The following is a 21,793-nucleotide window of genomic DNA, read 5'->3' on the forward strand; positions in this document are numbered from 1 at the left end:
ATGGATGTTTAAAATCACTCTGTTTAGGCACTTATACTGCAGATCCACTTAATGTCCTGCTATTCCTTTATCTGAGTCAGAGTCACTGAGTCATTCTGGAAATGGGAATTGTGCACAAGCTGACAAGAGGTTTACACATTGCAGAACTAATTGCACAAGTACAAAATTCTCCAACTCGCCTATTTTATTTATGTATTTTAATGTTTGATATTTTAGGCTATCGGAAACAACTATATTGTCACCTGCCCCCAACCCCTGGTTTACTGAATGTCTCTCACAGATTTATGATCAGGTGAACATTGAACCCTTTTCCCCTCTGTCTCTTGGCACAATTTGCCTGTTCTCCCGCTGGGCGCCCACCAGGTGGCGCTGTGACACATTTACAGATGACGCTACCGGGGGCCCCGTCTTTCCCCTTCCCTAGTCGTTGGTTTCGGGCCTTAGGAGGGCGGTGGGCTCCATGATGATTCTTGCTGTGGCCTTTCCGTGGTTGTGACCTCGGCTGGGGAGTGCTGACCGAGACCAGTGTATTCCTCCTATCTTTGTCCGGGTTAGCGGCCGATCAGGTGAGAGCTCGTTCTGCCCTGTATCAAGGTGTGGATCAGCCTCCCATTGGGGTTAGTGGGGAGCTGGGTTTTATTCCTGCCCCCTGCCATTCATTCTCTCGGTTATATCCACAGACTGCCTTCCATATCGCTCCTATCGCGGGGAACTTATTATGAACACACTGATAGCGAACATTTGGAACTGCAGTTCGCAGCCTTTTCTTTGCTGTTCAGCAAGTCATGTTGCTGGCTGAGCATAATGGGAAACGTAGTCCCTAAACCCTTGGAGTGCCATGGTTTTTCTATTATTTCTTTATATACAGATATTTAGATTACGTTGTATTGTTGCTAGCTTGTTAGACACAGTATGTAAGTTGTTAGGTCACAGTATATGTTAAACTTAATATTTTCTTTTCTTTTTTTTTATTACTTGAGGTAATTATATAAAAATATATTAAGTTAAAGGGATCCTATAGTGCCAGGAAAACAAACCCGTTTTCCTGGCACTATAGGCTCTTGGAGTGCCCCCCTCCCTAGGCACTGACCAGGTTAAAACCATTTCAGCCACTTGCCTTAATTCGGCGCTGGTGACCTCTCCTCCCCTGCCGACGCCAGCTCCCGAGTGGAGCCGAATGCGCATGCGTGGCCAGAGGCACGCGCGCATTCAAACCCGCCTATAGTAAAGCATTACTCAATGCTTTCCTATGGGGATCTTCTTTGACGCTGGAGGTCCGTGAGGAAGTCCAGCATCAAATAAGTGTGATTTTTACTCAGTGTAAAACACGGATGGAGGCTGGATTAACCCTCAGTGTAATCCTAGTAGTTTCTCTGAAACTGCTATGTTTTCAGCTGCAGGGTTAAAACTAGGTTGACCTGGCACCCAGACCACTTCATTGAGCTGAAGTGGTTTGGGTGCCTATAGTGGTCCTTAACCCCTTAAGGACACATGATATGTGTGACATGTCATGATTCCCTTTTATTCCAGAAGTTTGGTCCTTAAGGGGTTAAAGGTCAATATGCATTCTACAAATTAAAGGACCACTTTAGTGCCAGGAAAACATACTCGTTTTCCTGGCACTAGAGTGCCCTGAGGGGACCCCCTCCCGCCGGGCTCTGGGGGGAGGAAGGGGTTAAACTTACCTCTTTCTCCAGCGCCGGGCGGGGAGCTTTCCTCCCCCTCTCCATCTTCCGTGCGACGTCATCGGCTGAATGCGCATGCGCGGCAGGAGCCGCGCTCGCATTCAGCCGGTCGCATAGGAAAGCATTTACAATGCTTTCCTATGGACGCTTGCGTGCTCTCACTGTGATTTTCACAGTGAGAAGCACGCAAGCGCCTCTAGCGGCTGTCAATGAGACAGCCACTAGAGGTTTTGGAGGCTGGATTAACCCTCAGTATAAACATAGCAGTTTCTCTGAAACTGCTATGTTTATATAAAAAAGGGTTAATCCTAGAGGGACCTGGCACCCAGACCACTTCATTAAGCTGAAGTGGTCTGGGTGCCTAGAGTGGTCCTTTAAGCTGAAGTGGTCTGGGTGCCTAGAGTGGTCCTTTCAGTGAGGATGCAAATATAGCAAACACATGCCTGTACGGTCATGAACATACCTGTGAAGCTGATGAATGTTGGTTAAAGAATATATGAGTGGCCAGAAAGTAGATCTAAAGTAGCCTTGCTCCTAGAAAGTCGATCTATAGGATCTTTGCTCCTAATAAAGCAACATAGGTCCTTCAGTCTTGCAAGAGAAATATACATATTGCCCCCCCCCCCCCCCCCCCCTGCTAGAAAATACATTTTGTGTCAGCTACACTGCATGATATAGCAAAATAAATGCTATGCTTAATGAAGTGGTCTGGGTGCCAGGTCCTTCTAGGGTTAACCCATTTTTTCATAAACATGGCAGTTTCAGAGAAACTGCTATGTTTGTGAATGGGTTAAGCCTTCCCCTATTTCCTCTAGTGGCTGTCTCATTGACAGCCACTAGAGGCGCTTGCGTGATTCTCACTGTGAAAGCACGCAAGCGTCCATAGGAAAGCATTATGAATTCTTTCCTATGTGACCGGCTGAATGCGCGCGCAGCTCTTGCCGCGTTTGCGCATTCAGCCGACGGGGAGGAGAAGAGGAGGATCGGAGGAGGAGAGCTCCCCGCCCACTGCTGGAAAAAGGTAAGTTTTAAACACTTTCCCCTTTCCAGAGCCGGGCGGGAGGGGGACCCTGAGGGTGGGGGCACCCTCAGGGCACTCTAGTGCCAGGAAAACGAGTATGGTTTTTCTGGCACTAGAGTGGTCCTTGAAGTCACTCTACCAGTGTTGGCGTTTCCACTATAGTTTTGCATTAGTCATGATGGCTGATAGGATAAGGCATGATCTCATGCAATATGCAAAGATGTCAATGGCACTTTATGTTCGCAAGCTTAAAACTATTAGACCCCATGTTATACGTATATATGTGTGAGATTTTAATAGCGACAATAGCAGATATTAAAATATGTATGTTTCCCTAACTATCCACCCAAGCTACTGTGTCACCTTCACTGGTATTGGCAAAATATCTTGAGATAAGTAATCATTGTCCGTGTGCCTTTTTGCAGCTTAACGTATCGCTATATGGAAAATGTGGCCAAAACGACAACCCTAGAGCCCACATAATCATTCCAGGACCCTATGGGACTTTAAATTCCTGTATACACCGTAAAAAAAAACAAAAAAAAAAACAGCTTGGTGAATAAGAATCTTTATTATATACTATCCAAAAATGAAAATGTACAAAAAGTAGAAAAAATAGTAAATCCAAAAGCAGCAAAAACGCACGCCAAACAAAATAAGCACTAAAAAGTCCTGTAATAAGGCACTACAATATCAACAAAAGTTTTTTTTTTTTTTTTTTTTTTTTTTATAGTTCCTTTTTGCGGTACTTTTTAGTGCTGCTTTTGTTTCGCGAGCTCTTTTTGGGTGAATTGATCTTTCCATCACCCGCATTTAGTCTAGAAATGTTTTATCAGAGTTGGCTATCTAAAGTTTATTCATTGTTGCAAATAAAGACTCTGCGGTGCAAAATGCATTAAGCTTTAAAGGAAAGCTACTACTTCAGATAGACATCCTACAGTGCATAGTAATATGTGCCCTAAACACACTCCTAACAAAACGCCCGACTCACGTTTTGGTGCAGTACAGTGTGCACCTTGTACAGTGACAAGGCTAGTATGTTTCACTTGCGCTGGGGATATATGTGGTTTGTGAATGTATTGGTGTATGCAGAGTGGATTTTAATCCCATTGACCTCAGGATACTGATTACATTTTTCCAGTTTTTACCTCATCCACTTTATTGTGGATTAGGTTAATCTTACCTAAATTATAATTTTTGGGATTAAGCCCTTTTGGATACTACCAGAGTGTCTACACTGGCGGATAGATCCCAAGAAGTAAACTCCTGGGTATCTTATTCTTTTTATTAACGTTAAAAGAAAACTACTAGCACAATGTAAAGATTAAATTTTATGCTCTTTAAAAAAACAAAAGTAGTTTTGGGCATGAAAGGTGCCATTTAAAACCCTTTCTTAAAGAATTTTAGAATAATATTTATACATACGTAGTAGTATTACTACCTAACTGAACTCAAAATAACATTTATTTTTTTCGTGCACCGGTTAGGATGTTATATTGGTGATCTGGTGACTCCAATGACCTTGACTTTCATCTCTAATTCGATTGTGCTTGATTTTACAAAACAAAAGGCCATTAAATGCTGTATTTGACATTGTAGTGTGCTGTGAAAATGTAGTAGTTTACTTGGACATACAGATGACACGAGTCTAGTAGAAATGACTAAAATACTACTTGGTTAATAAATCCATGAAAGTAAAATATGTTTAAAGTGGAACATCGGCCACGAAAACCAATGGAGTGTTCTTTTTCTCATATAGAGAGAGAGCCTGATTGATTTTTCGGGAGGGTTGCATTGCGGTCAACGGATTTGTTCTAACAGTGAACAGCAAATGTAAGTATTAAACTATCAGCATTTTTTCATTCTTATTATACAAAGGTAGAATATTTTTTTTTTAAACCAATATACCAATTATAAACACAACCAAGTGGTATATTTGTTTTTGAAATGTAATGGCATGGGGTGCAAAGTGGACACAAATGAAATATATAATTAAATATACTGTGCAATTTCTCTAAAATAAAATTGCCACAAACTTTTGTGGTTGTGGCACAAAGGAATGGTATATTTCTATTCACTTATTAAAAACATGGAATGCCAATTTCACACAGCTGTGGAGAAGCATTCATCTAAACTGACAAAATGTAGCTGTAATGGGAGAATGCAAGAATCTCAGTGGTCAAAATGTTTGCTATAGCTCCTCAGAATGCATTATTTCATATACATATTTTTTTTATTTCTGTGAGTTTATTTACATGTGTGGTTGTTCTTCTAAAAAAAAAAAAAAGTAGGGTAGTACTTACTGTTTTTCCCCTGTCCCTGCATGGTTAATTTGATGGCTTCTTAGAGACGTGTCTCAATAAAGAATTAATAATTATAAATTGGTGAAAATGGCAGTACCTGGTTCAGGGGAATAAATAGTATGTTTAGAGTTTTCAAGAAGGTTTAAAGTGGCACTGTCAACGTTTGGGGACTTTTAATAATTTTCAATGCTCCCTGATTATGATACTGTAATTAGGTGAGTTTTACTTACCTGAACCTGCCCCTCAAAGGCGTGTCCATCCTCTTCCCTACTTTTTCTCAGTAAAGATTTTGACAACATTCGGAATATCAGTCATATTGGCTGTTAGAATTTCACTATTTCCTAAAGGCAGTGCCGTTTTAAGAGTTGGAGATCTGGAATTCATCAGTTTGTTCAACAGATAGTTTCAAAAAAAAATAAAAAAAATTACAACTTAATTGACTTTGCTTGTTAAACTTATAGAGGCACTCCAAGCTATAATTTGCATTGTTATACACTGTATAGGTAAGTGCCTTAACAACATTGTACGAAAAACATGTTTAAAATAGTAAAAAGAAAGTAAGAAAGATGTATTTAACAAGCAATTGTCACTTATGAGATTTTTGCACAATTAAATAGCTAACTATTTTAATGTGCTTCAAAACCACTAAAGCACAATTAAGTGGTTCTGGTGCCTTTTCAGGGTGAACAGCTAGACGTTTTGCAAACTGTTTGACAATTTAATTTGGTGGTGCTGGTCGTAGCCACCTGGAGACACCTGCACAGAGCTTCTGTTAGCTCCACTAAGCTAAGCCTGCTCTCAAATTGTTTCTGAACTGTTTGATTACTTACCATGAGAGTAAATACCGAAGTGCTGCAGTGGTAGGTAAGCTTTTGACTTGCCCTCATCTGCTTTAGTCACTTTGGTAAATGCTGCAATAGCGATTATTTATTTTTATGAAAAGTCACAGTTCCTTTTAAAAGTTTCTACATATAACTTTATATAGCACACTGTCCCATAAACCCTCATGGCTCATGAGCAAAGCATAAGTTACTGGGAGTTGTTCAGTTTATCAGCATTCAACTTATAAAGCTATTACATTGCAGCCTTAAATCTGCCTCCAGTGGCTGTCTCCCAGACAGCCACTGGAGGTGCTTCCTGCATCCAAACGCACCTTTGGTCCAGTAGCTGACGCTGGACATCCTCATGGTCTGCATGAGGACATCCGTCAGATTGTAATTTTCCATAGGAAAGCATTGATTCAGTGCTTTCCTATGGGGATATCTAATGCGCGCACTGCATTTGCCATACATGCCCATTAGCTCCTGCTCGTCACGGGAAAGCGGAGTAGGTGGAGCTGTGAGGGACATGACGCTAGGGTCACGTATGTAAGCAAAGTGTTTTTAACCCTTTATTCACTGGCTGGGGTGCGCAAGGGAAGGGGGAGGCAGAGGGAGCTATAGTGCCAGGAATACAGCTTTGTATTACTGGCATTTATAGTATCCCTTTTATACTATGTATATTTAATCCACACCTCTTTATCTTGTAACTGGACACCTCTCAATCTTAACTCCCTCTCAGTTATTGTAATAAGCACAGCCTTATTACCTGTCAATAAGTATAGAGAAAGTATACAAACAAGAGAAATGAAAGGTTTGCATTTCTTTTACTCATCTTGCCATGCTTGAACTGGATTATGTAATTACTAATTGTTTTATTTATTAATTTTTCAAAATATAAATTTAAAAGAAAGCAGAGCATCTCATAAAAATATATAAAGTTAACAAAAGTTAGGTGGGTTTCAATGTTGTATTCAATTATGTAAATTCTAAAGAAGTGACAATTCAAAATAAAGTGTAACTGCCCCTGGATTGCTGTATTAACTTTCTTTACAGACAGTGGAAAATAATGTAAATAGAGACATTAAATAGTATAATTACTATTACTAATGGTGTCTACTTGTGGTTCATCTTTGTCACTAGAAGTGTTGCATGTGCTTGAACTCTGATATCATGTACTCCTTTACAGTAACCGCCTAAAATATTGTATTTTAGAATGGAGTTGGGGCAGAGAAGGCACGGTTAAGATACAGAGTGAAATTAAAACATTTTTGCAAAACCTAAACAAAATTGAACATACATTTAATTTTTTTTTTGTGCCAAAAACTTATAAAAGTACAGGTGACAGTTTCTAATATATTTTCATTCTTCATATTTGTGTTTAGATTGCAGAGATATGAATGAACACCCTAAGAAACGAAAAAGAAAAACCCCCTTCCCGTCCCGCTATGCTGGGCAGGTTGCCACTGAAACATCTCCTGGTAAGATAGTCCTATATGAAAGAGATTTATAAAAGTAGTTGGTTAGATTTGTGGAGGAATTACCATGGAACCAACAGAATCATCAGAAACATTACTTGGGTATCCATGGTGATTACACCACTTTTAGAAGTTCACCTCACTTTTTTATTTTAGTGACCGTTTAAACAAAATGAGGACCTAATGCAGAATATAAAGTTCTCTGTGTTGAGCCTTACTTTTTCGTAGTAATGTTTAAATTGACACTATAGTCACCAGAACCATTATAGCTTAATGTAGTGGTTCTGGTGTCTATAGCATATTCCTGCATGTTTTTTTAACATAAATATTGTATTTCAGAGAAAGGGCAGTATATACATTGGTGCCTAGTAACCCCTCTAGTGGCAGTCACTGTCACATTGTGTGCAGTACCTACGTTCAGCATCTCCATGCTCTGTATGGAGACGCTGAACGTTTCCCATAGAGATGTATTGATTTAATGCATCGCTATGAGGAGATGCTGATTAATGTAGCAATTGCCTTCCAATGCTTTTCTGTGTGAAAGCATTGGCTTGGTTAAGATCATCAAGATTGAGTCAGGACCATGCGTGGAAGAAAAGGTGAGTAAAATCATCTTTTTACTGCAATTGGAGGGAGGGTCGGCTAACCTAAATAGCCACTTAAGGACTATAATGTCCGGAATACATGTTAGTATTTCTGACACTAAAGTATTCCCTTTTAATGAACTATCCCAGTCAGTGGTGTATCCTGGTTTTGTGCTGCCCTAGGCAGGACAAAACTCAGACCCCCCTCCCCGCCACTGCACCCCCTCCCCCGCCTTCCAAATACAGACACTGACAGACACTCACACACTGACAGACACTCACACACTGACAGACACTCACACACTGACAGACACTCACACACTGACAGACACTCACACACTGACAGACACTCACACACTGACAGACACTCACACACTGACAGACACTCACACACTGACAGACACTCACACACTGACAGACACTCACACACTGACAGACACTCACACACTGACAGACACTCACACACTGACAGACACTCACACACTGACAGACACTCACACACTGACAGACACTCACACACTGACAGACACTCACACACTGACAGACACTCACACACTGACAGACACTCACACACTGACAGACACTCACACACTGACAGACACTCACACACTGACAGACACTCACACACTGACAGACACTCACACACTGACAGACACTCACACACTGACAGACACTCACACACTGACAGACACTCACACACTGACAGACACTCACACACTGACAGACACTCACACACTGACAGACACTCACACACTGACAGACACTCACACACTGACAGACACTCACACACTGACAGACACTCACACACTGACAGACACTCACACACTGACAGACACTCACACACTGACAGACACTCACACACTGACAGACACTCACACACTGACAGACACTCACACACTGACAGACACTCACACACTGACAGACACTCACACACTGACAGACACTCACACACTGACAGACACTCACACACTGACAGACACTCACACACTGACAGACACTCACACACTGACAGACACTCACACACTGACAGACACTCACACACTGACAGACACTCACACACTGACAGACACTCACACACTGACAGACACTCACACACTGACAGACACTCACACACTGACAGACACTCACACACTGACAGACACTCACACACTGACAGACACTCACACACTGACAGACACTCACACACTGACAGACACTCACACACTGACAGACACTCACACACTGACAGACACTCACACACTGACAGACACTCACACACTGACAGACACTCACACACTGACAGACACTCACACACTGACAGACACTCACACACTGACAGACACTCACACACTGACAGACACTCACACACTGACAGACACTCACACACTGACAGACACTCACACACTGACAGACACTCACACACTGACAGACACTCACACACTGACAGACACTCACACACTGACAGACACTCACACACTGACAGACACTCACACACTGACAGACACTCACACACTGACAGACACTCACACACTGACAGACACTCACACACTGACAGACACTCACACACTGACAGACACTCACACACTGACAGACACTCACACACTGACAGACACTCACACACTGACAGACACTCACACACTGACAGACACTCACACACTGACAGACACTCACACACTGACAGACACTCACACACTGACAGACACTCACACACTGACAGACACTCACACACTGACAGACACTCACACACTGACAGACACTCACACACTGACAGACACTCACACACTGACAGACACTCACACACTGACAGACACTCACACACTGACAGACACTCACACACTGACAGACACTCACACACTGACAGACACTCACACACTGACAGACACTCACACACTGACAGACACTCACACACTGACAGACACTCACACACTGACAGACACTCACACACTGACAGACACTCACACACTGACAGACACTCACACACTGACAGACACTCACACACTGACAGACACTCACACACTGACAGACACTCACACACTGACAGACACTCACACACTGACAGACACTCACACACTGACAGACACTCACACACTGACAGACACTCACACACTGACAGACACTCACACACTGACAGACACTCACACACTGACAGACACTCACACACTGACAGACACTCACACACTGACAGACACTCACACACTGACAGACACTCACACACTGACAGACACTCACACACTGACAGACACTCACACACTGACAGACACTCACACACTGACAGACACTCACACACTGACAGACACTCACACACTGACAGACACTCACACACTGACAGACACTCACACACTGACAGACACTCACACACTGACAGACACTCACACACTGACAGACACTCACACACTGACAGACACTCACACACTGACAGACACTCACACACTGACAGACACTCACACACTGACAGACACTCACACACTGACAGACACTCACACACTGACAGACACTCACACACTGACAGACACTCACACACTGACAGACACTCACACACTGACAGACACTCACACACTGACAGACACTCACACACTGACAGACACTCACACACTGACAGACACTCACACACTGACAGACACTCACACACTGACAGACACTCACACACTGACAGACACTCACACACTGACAGACACTCACACACTGACAGACACTCACACACTGACAGACACTCACACACTGACAGACACTCACACACTGACAGACACTCACACACTGACAGACACTCACACACTGACAGACACTCACACACTGACAGACACTCACACACTGACAGACACTCACACACTGACAGACACTCACACACTGACAGACACTCACACACTGACAGACACTCACACACTGACAGACACTCACACACTGACAGACACTCACACACTGACAGACACTCACACACTGACAGACACTCACACACTGACAGACACTCACACACTGACAGACACTCACACACTGACAGACACTCACACACTGACAGACACTCACACACTGACAGACACTCACACACTGACAGACACTCACACACTGACAGACACTCACACACTGACAGACACTCACACACTGACAGACACTCACACACTGACAGACACTCACACACTGACAGACACTCACACACTGACAGACACTCACACACTGACAGACACTCACACACTGACAGACACTCACACACTGACAGACACTCACACACTGACAGACACTCACACACTGACAGACACTCACACACTGACAGACACTCACACACTGACAGACACTCACACACTGACAGACACTCACACACTGACAGACACTCACACACTGACAGACACTCACACACTGACAGACACTCACACACTGACAGACACTCACACACTGACAGACACTCACACACTGACAGACACTCACACACTGACAGACACTCACACACTGACAGACACTCACACACTGACAGACACTCACACACTGACAGACACTCACACACTGACAGACACTCACACACTGACAGACACTCACACACTGACAGACACTCACACACTGACAGACACTCACACACTGACAGACACTCACACACTGACAGACACTCACACACTGACAGACACTCACACACTGACTGACACTCACACACACTGACTGACACTCACACACTGACTGACACTCACACACACTGACTGACACTCACACACACTGACTGACACTCACACACACTGACTGACACTCACACACACTGACTGACACTCACACACACTGACTGACACTCACACACACTGACTGACACTCACACACACTGACTGACACTCACACACACTGACTGACACTCACACACACTGACTGACACTCACACACACTGACTGACACTCACACACACTGACTGACACTCACACACACTGACTGACACTCACACACACTGACTGACACTCACACACACTGACTGACACTCACACACACTGACTGACACTCACACACACTGACTGACACTCACACACACTGACTGACACTCACACACACTGACTGACACTCACACACACTGACTGACACTCACACACACTGACTGACACTCACACACACTGACTGACACTCACACACACTGACTGACACTCACACACACTGACTGACACTCACACACACTGACTGACACTCACACACACTGACTGACACTCACACACACTGACTGACACTCACACACACTGACTGACACTCACACACACTGACTGACACTCACACACACTGACTGACACTCACACACACTGACTGACACTCACACACACTGACTGACACTCACACACACTGACTGACACTCACACACACTGACTGACACTCACACACACTGACTGACACTCACACACACTGACTGACACTCACACACACTGACTGACACTCACACACACTGACTGACACTCACACACACTGACTGACACTCACACACACTGACTGACACTCACACACACTGACTGACACTCACACACACTGACTGACACTCACACACACTGACTGACACTCACACACACTGACTGACACTCACACACACTGACTGACACTCACACACACTGACTGACACTCACACACACTGACTGACACTCACACACACTGACTGACACTCACACACACTGACTGACACTCACACACACTGACTGACACTCACACACACTGACTGACACTCACACACACTCTTTTTCTTTTAAAAATTCCCCTCCCCCCCAGCCTCCTTACCTTTGGGAATGCTGGTGGGAGGGGGGTCTCCTTTACCCTGAGGGTCCAGTGGCTGCTGGTCAGTCGGGCGGCGCTGGCGAGGGAGCACTTCCCCTGAGCTCTCTGCTCAGCTCCTTCGCGCGCCTCCTGCAGAGTGATACCGGGAGCCGGAAGATGACGTCATTTTCCGGCTCCCGGTATAACTCTGCAGAGAGCTCAGGGAGAGTGCTCCCTCGCCAGCGCTGCCCGCCCGCCCGGATTGTCAGCCGCAAGGCTAACAAGGTATTTGGGGGCGGCAAAAAACTGGAAAATGCCGCCCGAGGCAAATGCCTTGTTTGCCTCGTGGCTAATACGTCCGTGATCCCAGTGGTTCCCAAACCTTTTAGGTTCAAGGCGCCTTTACTATTTCAATATTTTTCCAAGGCACCCCAAGTCAAAACATTTTTCTAGGTTGTGTATATATTTACAGCGCTGCAGCATATACTGCCCCTAATCTTGGGTGTGGCACTGGTAGAATATTTAAAGAAACAATCCAGGCACAATAACCACTACATTATGTTGTAATGGTTATGGTGCAAGTAGTGCCCTCCCAAAGTAAGAAGTCAAACTGTTGAACAGTTTGACAACTTACCTGCGGTCTGCCAGGATAGGGGCTGTAGTGTGGTGGAGGTGCAGTGTGTGTGTGTGTGTGTGTGTGTGTGTGTGTGTGGGGGGAGGTGCAGTGTGTGTGTGGGGGGAGGTGCAGTGTGTGTGTGGGGGGAGGTGCAGTGTGTGTGTGGGGGGAGGTGCAGTGTGTGTGTGGGGGGAGGTGCAGTGTGTGTGTGGGGGGAGGTGCAGTGTGTGTGTGGGGGGAGGTGCAGTGTGTGTGTGGGGGGAGGTGCAGTGTGTGTGTGTGGGGGGGGGGAGGTGCAGTGTGTGTGTGGGGGGGGGGAGGTGCAGTGTGGGGGGGGGGAGGTGCAGTGTGGGGGGGGGAGGTGCAGTGTGGGGGGGGGAGGTGCAGTGTGGGGGGGGGAGGTGCAGTGTGGGGGGGGAGGTGCAGTGTGTGGGGGGGGGAGGTGCAGTGTGTGGGGGGGGGAGGTGCAGTGTGTGGGGGGGGAGGTGCAGTGTGTGTGTGGGGGGAGGTGCAGTGTGTGGGGGGAGGTGCAGTGTGTGTGGGGGGGAGGGGGAGGTGCAGTGTGTGTGTGTGTGTGGGGGGGAGGGGTGCAGTGTGTTGTGGGGGGTTTCAGCGTGTGTGTGTATGGGGGGAGCTATTGTGTGGTGTGGGGGTAGGAGGGCAAATGAATAAATATAAATAAAAATACTTTTTTTTTTTTTTTTATTAAAAATGTAAATGATGTCCTGCTCCCTGCTTACCTTTGCCTGGGAGGGGGGATATTTCCTGCAGTCCCTGGTGGGGAAGCCATGGTGGTGACCGTGAACTCTAGCATCCTCAGGCGCTGCTAGAGTTCAATCTCGTGAGTTTTGGAGCATTGCCGTGGTAACCACTGCAACGCTCCAAGCTCGCGAGAGGAGAACCTGGTGGAGCTGCAGGTTAGAGCTCTCTTGGGTCCTCTCTCCCTCCCTTCCGGCTGTCAGCAAAGTGCTAGCGGGCCGGAAAGGGAGATCTGTGATCTCCCCTCCGGTCCTGCAGAGCCGGCAGAGGAGAGCACTATTCCGGGTGCTATGAACATAGCACCGGTAAAATAACCCGCGGCTCCCCTGTGTGCCCGTCGCCGCTTTGGGAACCACTGAACTAAGCTGTACTACCTACTGACTGTATGGTTGAACATTATGGAATTTATGTATAAAAGTGTTGTGTGCTGAAAAGTGGTCTAAAGTGCTAAAATTAGGTGCAGTCACCATGAAAAAACAAAAGCAGCAGACACATTGCATTGGTGACTCCAACCCTTTTCCATGTTTGCACCACTTTTTAGAACTGGCACTTTTTATATTTCACTCCAAATGTTCTGTATAAAGGTCAAAAGGATTTTCTGATGTTTTTATCTTCTCCTTTTTGACAGATGTTTCGGTTCCAGTCAAAACATTAGAAAACAATGGAATATTCTTTGATCATTGTTATAGTGTATGTTCCATAGTACAACAAGATCACAAGGTTCCAGAAATTGAAGGTATTTTTCCCCAAATCTTTTAATATGAAGAATTCAGTACATAGTATTTTCAAAGACTATGCATTTTTTTTTTTTTTTTGTGTGGATAAATGCAGTCTTCCACATGAATAAATCAGGTAGCGCATATTACTACATGTTTTAGCATGATCAGCAATTTAATATAATGAAACCTTTCATTTTACCTCAGTCTGCCATGACGTCAATATAATCCTTTGGGTCCTGTCTTTGCTAGTGCAATATTTGTTCAGGAAAAGGGGCACTTTGACTGCCACAGCACTAACAACAAGGGGATCATTTTTCCTATAAGACTGTCTTGATGTAAACTGGATTTCCTAATTGTTCTAATACTTTAACTTATGATTGCCTGTGGAGAATATTCCATGTGTGAGCATATTGCCTTAGCCACAACTGTTATTCTCTAAACCAGAGTTGGCCAAAAGTTGGCCCATGTGCCATAGAAATACAAGTCCCATGATATTTTGCTTGACTGTAAAATGGAATAGCATCATAAGATTGCAGTTCCACACCATCTAAATACATTGAGCTAACAATGTTTCTTAAATTCCTATCTGGAAGTGCAGCACGGGGTTCTGATGGTAAATGTACAAGATAAAACAGACAATCTGATTTTTGGGGTATATAGTGTGAATATATAACTGACTGGGAGGGGGGGGGAATCCTTTTAGTCTAGTAGAACTGTTATCCATTGAATGAATGATGTATAGCCAATTAAATTGAACTTCTTTTACTTTGTGTTAAACATTACTGACTGCTAACAACTAATAATTGCATTTTGTTCTTCAGAGGAGCCCACTGCTAATGGAGACAATAGGGAAGTGTGTGAGTCTCCAACATTAATTCCACAGCCAGTCCATGAAGATGCAATAGTGGAAATTCACACTGAAGAGCCTGAGAGTGTACCTTCACCTGTCAATGAGGAGGAAATCAAGGACACCCAACTTCAGATTAATGAAAGTCCTGAAAGCAGTCCTTCTTCTAACTTAACTGCACCCCAGAAGTGGCCTCTACTACGGGCTAATAGCAGTGGCCTATTTAGATGCGAGCAGTGTGATTTTAACAGCAAGTACTTCTCTGATCTAAAGCAGCACATGATTCTGAAGCACAAGTGCACAGAATCTCACATCTGCAAAGTATGTAAACAAAGTTTCTCAAGTGATGATTTACTTTTGGACCATGGAAAGGTTCATGAGGAGGACCAGCTGAGCTGTAAGCACTGTGACTTTAAGACCAATGCCTTTGAAAGCCTCAGTCAACATGTAGCAGATGCTCACTTCAATGATTTCCTATACTGGTGTGAACAGTGCGACCTGCAGTTTTGCACAAGCAGCGAACTGTACCTGCACTTTCAGGAGCACAGCTGTGATGAACAGTACCTCTGCCAGTTCTGTGAACATGAGACCAACGACCCAGAAGATCTTCACAGCCATGTGGTAAACGAACATACCTGCCGACTAATAGAGCTGAGTGACGCCTATAATAATGGAGGACGAGGACAGTTCAGTCTTTTAAACAAAATTAGCTTTGATAAGTCCAAAAACTTCTTTGTTTGCCAAGTATGTGGCTTTAGCAGCCGACTCCACACAAATGTGAATAGGCATGTAGCAATAGAGCATACACGTTTCTATCCACATGTTTGTGATGACTGTGGAAAAGGCTTTTCTGGTATGTTAGAGTACAGTGAGCATTTAAATTTACATTCTTCTGAAGGCGTCTACCTGTGCCAGTATTGCGAATATTCCACAGGTCAGCTGGAAGATCTGAAAACACACTTAGATTTTAGGCATTCTACAGATATGCCCCACAAATGTAAGAACTGCCTTCTGAGATTTGGATCAGAGAACGAACTTAAAAGTCACCTTCAGACCCATGAGAGAACATGATCATATTGGTGGGGAATTAGTTGTGGTTTTCGTGTCATTGTGTCTACAAAAGACAAAACTTTGAAACTGTTGGTAATCTTAGAGGTCTGTCAAATTATAAATATGTGAATTTCTCGTGTAGTTTTTGTGGATAAAGAAGCCAACTTGATTCACATGTTTATTGCTGGATGAATTGCCAGCAAATATACATAGATTTCATTATGTATAAGAAAACTTGTTTGATCTTGCTGATTCGTTGTAAAATGTACGTTCATTCTTGGATAATAATTATATTTACTAAATAATGAATTCAGTGCTCCTGATGTGATTGCAGTTGTTTACTTTTTAAATCAAGCAATGCAATCCCTTAATAAAACACACGGTGCATGCTAGTTGGTATTAAATGTCTGTGCCTGCTGTGTTTATCATTTGCTTTTTGTTTTGGTGTTAGGAAATCTTGTTTGTGTGTAAATAACTCTGCGTGGTCATTCTGGCCAGAAAACAAAATATTTGAAGCCATCAGACTACCTGGATTTTGGGTTTTTTCTGGAGTTATGTAGAGGGGAACTTTTTTTTTTTCCTGATATTTTTTTTTAAATGCCTTGCTGGTTTCCTGGGTGGGTGGAGGCATTCCTTTAAATAAAAGGCCACATTGCATCAAATTAATGACAAATTTTATTATGTATTTGGAAAATACAGTTTGTACCAAATACACTATGGTAATTTACTCTTAAATATTTGGGACCATGTATTTTCTCAGTGAAGTTAAAATCAAGAAATGCACTCTATGCTGTACAACATCATACAGTTAAATGGTTATGAAAAGCAGGGACTGTTTGTATTGTATAATTCCCTCTAATTTGTTTGGATTCAGTCCCAGAAGTCTGAGATTACTGTAAAATCTATTTATAAAATGTAACACATTCTATCTGATACTGATGGTTTGACAGAAATATGTAAAATGTCATTTTCAAATAAAAAGATAAAACTTGTTTTTGGGCACTGTAAAATAAGAGAAGTAATCAAATTCAGAATAATTATAATTTCAGTCCAACCCAAGATGTCACACATACATAAGCTTTCATAAAGGAAAAAAAAACAAATGGATTATTTTGAAAATAATAATGTACATGGTAACATTAAAATATAAATTCGAAGGTGATTGGGGAAACCCTTAAAAAAGTAACATAAAGGCAGCCTAACCAGTTATATACAGCAATGTTTTTAACCCCTTAAGGACCAAACTTCTGGAATAAAGGGGAATCATGACATGTCATGTGTCCTTAAGGGGTTAATCTTTTTTGTTTAAATGTAATAAAAAGGCATTAGTAATATGAACTAGGCAACATGTTCTGCAATTATATCACCTGTCCAGAACTTGTTAGCAATTCAAGCTAATGGAATGTAAGTAGCTATTAATATCATATAGACAGCTATGTGTGGAGCTATGACACAATAAGTCACCTGTGTTTAGAAATCTAATAAAGTAATGGTATTTTATCTTCACTTTTGCACATACAAAGACTTTTTACAATACATATGTATGGGATAGTCATCTGTAATAAGCGTTTTCTCTCTTGGCTACACATAAACAGTTTGAAACCTGCTATTTTATGAGGTTGTTGAGCTGAAATGCAAATCACAGGCAGCTTAAATGGATCCTATAGTGCCAGGAAAACTATAGGCTCCTGGAGTGCCCCCCTCCCACAGGACTGAAGAGGTTAAAACCCGTTCAGCCACTTACCTGAATCCAGCACCGATGTCCCTCGGCATTGGGTCAGGCTCCACGCACGCTCCTTCCATTGCCGATGTCAGCCGGCGGGGGAGACCTAATGTGCATGAGCGGCAATGGCCACGCTCGCATTAGACCCTCCTCATAAAGCATTATTCAATGCTTTCCTATGGGGAAAATCGGACGCTGGAGGTCCGTGAGGACGTCCAGCATCCGATAACACCAAAAGTCAGTTTGGATTCCGGAAGACCTCTAGTGGCTGTCTTAGACAGCGACAGAGGGCAGACTTAGAGCTGCAATGTTTTACATAGCAGCACTAAGTGCAAAAGGGTCACAGCACCCAGACTACTTCAATTAGATAAGGTGGTCTGTGTGCCTACAGTGTCCTTTTAAGCAACATAAATACACACAGAACAGAAAAGCTGCGCTCACCTAAACATGCATAATTGATCAGGTTGCTGATAATGAACAATAGATACAACATACAAAATCCAGGACATTCCATTTCTAATGACCTTTAAGCTATTAGGAAAAAATAATGGGATTTTAGTTACAGTATGTGACCATACATTGCATAATTCTGACAAATATAGTGCCTATATACCTTATTGGGAGCAGGTCTTACTCTATACCAACCTAATAACTGCTTCTAGAGTACAACCTGCCCATAATTGAGTTCATTTGCATTTTGGCTAGTGCAATGTATTCTCATATAATCCTAATTTTCTTTTTTTTAACCAACTCGATTGTTTTTAAAAACTTGGGGTTTGAAGTGGAGTGTGCTGAATTTTGTATGTTCTAAAATAAGAACGGGTACAAAATAAAAAAGGATTAATATAAATTTCACAATTTTTAAATGTGAATTATTTGCACAATACAGAACTAAACATGAAATCATTCGGTGTAGAAATCTTGAACAGGGTACATGTTTTCATCCGCACTATCACACTGCAAGCACCCATATAGGAAATTAAGTGCTAGTGAGATATGATACATTAATTGGAGTGGGTACTTGAGACTTTTCGTCATGAAGAGCACAAACAAATGCAGGCAACCAAGGCTGGATTAACATAGGGGTTGATGGAGCTCCGGGCCCATACCCATGGAATAGGCCCATTGTAAAAAAAAAAAAAAAAAAAAAAGACCCCTTTTTGGGTTCAGGTTACGTGACTCGTGTCAGTAGCCCACCTTTTTACCCTGTCCACGACATTTTGTTTTATCTGACCTGCTGTTATGGGGAATGGATTTATTTGAAAGATGAAAGTGAGACATTAGCATAGGATATCTTTTTTCTTATAGCTATATTTCCCTCCTGCACCATTGCCAACAGATACACGATGCTTGGGAGGTATGACTGTTTTAGTGTTTTTTGTAGATAAAAATGGGCTCTTAATCTGTCCCTGCAGGCAACTGTTAAATAATTATTTCCAGCAGCAGTATGCAAAGTTTTAATAGAGACACAAAACAGCCCCTGTTTGATTTAAAGGTCAGTGATCTCTCCCAGACCCTCTTGACTAGTGTCTCTGACTGCCTCTCTGCTATTTCTAACTGGATGGATGCCCACTTCCTTAAGCTCAACTTGTCCCAGTTTCTGTCTCCCTCTACACTCGCTGCCTAGGTAAGTGGCTATGGAGACCCATTATGAGTTCCAGAGAAGAGGTTTTTCGTGACTGAGGGCAGCATCAGATTATTTGTCGTTTGTTTATTCTCAGAGAGAACAGGTGTCCGTGCCAATTAGATGGAGTATCTCCAAACAATTAGCACCCAGTAACTCGGGATAACTCAGAAGCTGGGTCTTTAGATCAACGGTTTGGCCAGATTGACTGGTTGCCTTGTATCATTGAGCTTTCTGGAGGTATTTGGATGTTACTATCCTGGCTTCTTTGTGGGCCCTCTGGTATTTGAACTCCATCTGTCCTGATCTTCCCTCTTCTTGATCTCATCTTTGAGTCAGGTTTTTTCTAAGTATTAGCTCATATGTATTTGTTGGTAGTTAGGTAGTAGTTCCCTATACCAGATGCAATCAACCTTCTTGGTTGGTTGGTCGGTCAGTACTTGATGTTTGCTATATATGTTATTAAGCCCTCTTTGGATGGGGATTCAGGGTGACCATAGTTCCCACATATGTTTCATGTTGCCACTCGCTTTGGGTCTGCTGTTATAGTAGTTATTGAATGTATTTGGTTCATTTTAAATAATAAATCTGAATACTTTTGACTCACACATTGTTTTTCATTTTAGTAATTCTAGCGAGCAGGAGAAGGTGCCCATTGGCTGGCATTACACATTGCATGTGATTATCAGTAGTATGTTTATTATCAGTGTGAACGCTATCAGTCTGTGACATGGCCGGGATATCCACAGCCTGCGGTTAATATCACTGCGGCTCCTCAGCATTACACAGTGAACGGAGCCCGCCAGCCATCCGACTGATAGACCGAACACTGACACCAGGAACCATAACAACACGTCACTCAGCGCAGCCACACGCAGCCAATCAGAGGGCTGGGAGGCGACTGTCACGCGACCTGGACCGGAAGTTCCGCGAACAGCAAGGGCATCCCTACGGAGGGGTGACAGGTCCTCGGGCGATGGGAAGTGACGTCAGCCCCGCCTCCTCTTGTGATTGGATGCGGAAGTCTCAGGGTATTGCAGGGTCAAGAGGCCGGGCGGCTGTGGGTCCGGGAGGCGGCGTGCGTCAGGTGTGTGTTGTACACAGTGTGTGTCCTGTCTGTCCGCCAGCTCCTTATACAGAGTGCGGCATGGAGCCCTATACGGGGGTCAGGGACATGTCAGCTCATCACTAGCTAGCAACCAGCGGCCTGGGGCTATTCACTAAACTCCGAATTGCAGTGAGAGGCGATATGGCGGAATTCAGACTATAATAGCTAATCTGGAAACATTCTCCAGCTGCAGCACAGTCACAGCTCGGCGAGTCTCAGGTTCCTATTGGAATGTGGAATTCACTGCAATTCTGAATTTTTTTTAAGTGAACCCCATACAGGCCACAATATTAACTCTCCCAGGGATACAGCTTTCCCATAGGTACTACTCCCCCCCCCCCCCCAGCATACATACATGTTTCCCATTGGGACTCCTTTCTTACACTTACATACACCTTTTTGACTGGGACTCCTCCCCCCAGCATGCATACATACATACAGCTGTACATTGTGAGCAACAGTGTGATGATCCTAAAAGTGAAAGGGCAAAGTACTGTACAAAGTCTCAGGCTCTAGAAAACTTAATCTTAATGCAGTTATTCTAAATTGTGCTCTTATTTTGTCAACTTTGATACATTTTTAAATGGCCTGAAATACCTTTCTTTATTTCTGCCCCATGCTAGTTTTAGTATTAAGTGAAAATATGCGTGCATTTAATTATGCATTTTTTTTCCATTGGGGGTATATCTAAAAACACATTGTAAAATTTGCAGATCTCTTGTGTCCTGCCTATGCAAGCCCTAGACTTTCTGTGGCTGTCTAAACACAGGCTTCCCAGTGCAGC

The 21,793-nt window shown here is 43.4% G+C and overlaps 2 protein-coding genes across 2 annotated transcripts in view; both read left to right on the forward strand.

Annotated features, from left to right (window-relative positions):
* Positions 1 to 459: 459 nt before the first annotated feature.
* Positions 460 to 17,546, forward strand: ZNF639 (zinc finger protein 639). The gene is made up of 5 exons (XM_063441055.1): positions 460 to 566; positions 4,468 to 4,539; positions 7,213 to 7,308; positions 14,567 to 14,674; positions 15,479 to 17,546. The coding sequence occupies exons 3-5, from the start codon at positions 7,224 to 7,226 to the stop codon at positions 16,573 to 16,575; spliced, it is 1,290 nt and encodes a 429-aa protein (XP_063297125.1). The 5' UTR covers positions 460 to 566; positions 4,468 to 4,539; positions 7,213 to 7,223; the 3' UTR covers positions 16,576 to 17,546.
* A 3,363-nt stretch (positions 17,547 to 20,909) lies between these two features.
* The window catches only part of MFN1 (mitofusin 1), a 32,317-nt gene continuing 31,433 nt past the window's right edge, over positions 20,910 to 21,793 (forward strand). Inside the window, exon 1 of the mRNA XM_063442694.1 lies at positions 20,910 to 20,988. The gene's annotated coding sequence lies outside the window, so the exon portion shown is untranslated. The remainder of the gene's footprint in view (positions 20,989 to 21,793) is intronic.

The sequence above is a fragment of the Pelobates fuscus genome, chromosome 2 (assembly GCF_036172605.1).
Source record: "Pelobates fuscus isolate aPelFus1 chromosome 2, aPelFus1.pri, whole genome shotgun sequence".
In the NCBI taxonomy this organism is placed as follows: domain Eukaryota; kingdom Metazoa; phylum Chordata; class Amphibia; order Anura; family Pelobatidae; genus Pelobates; species Pelobates fuscus.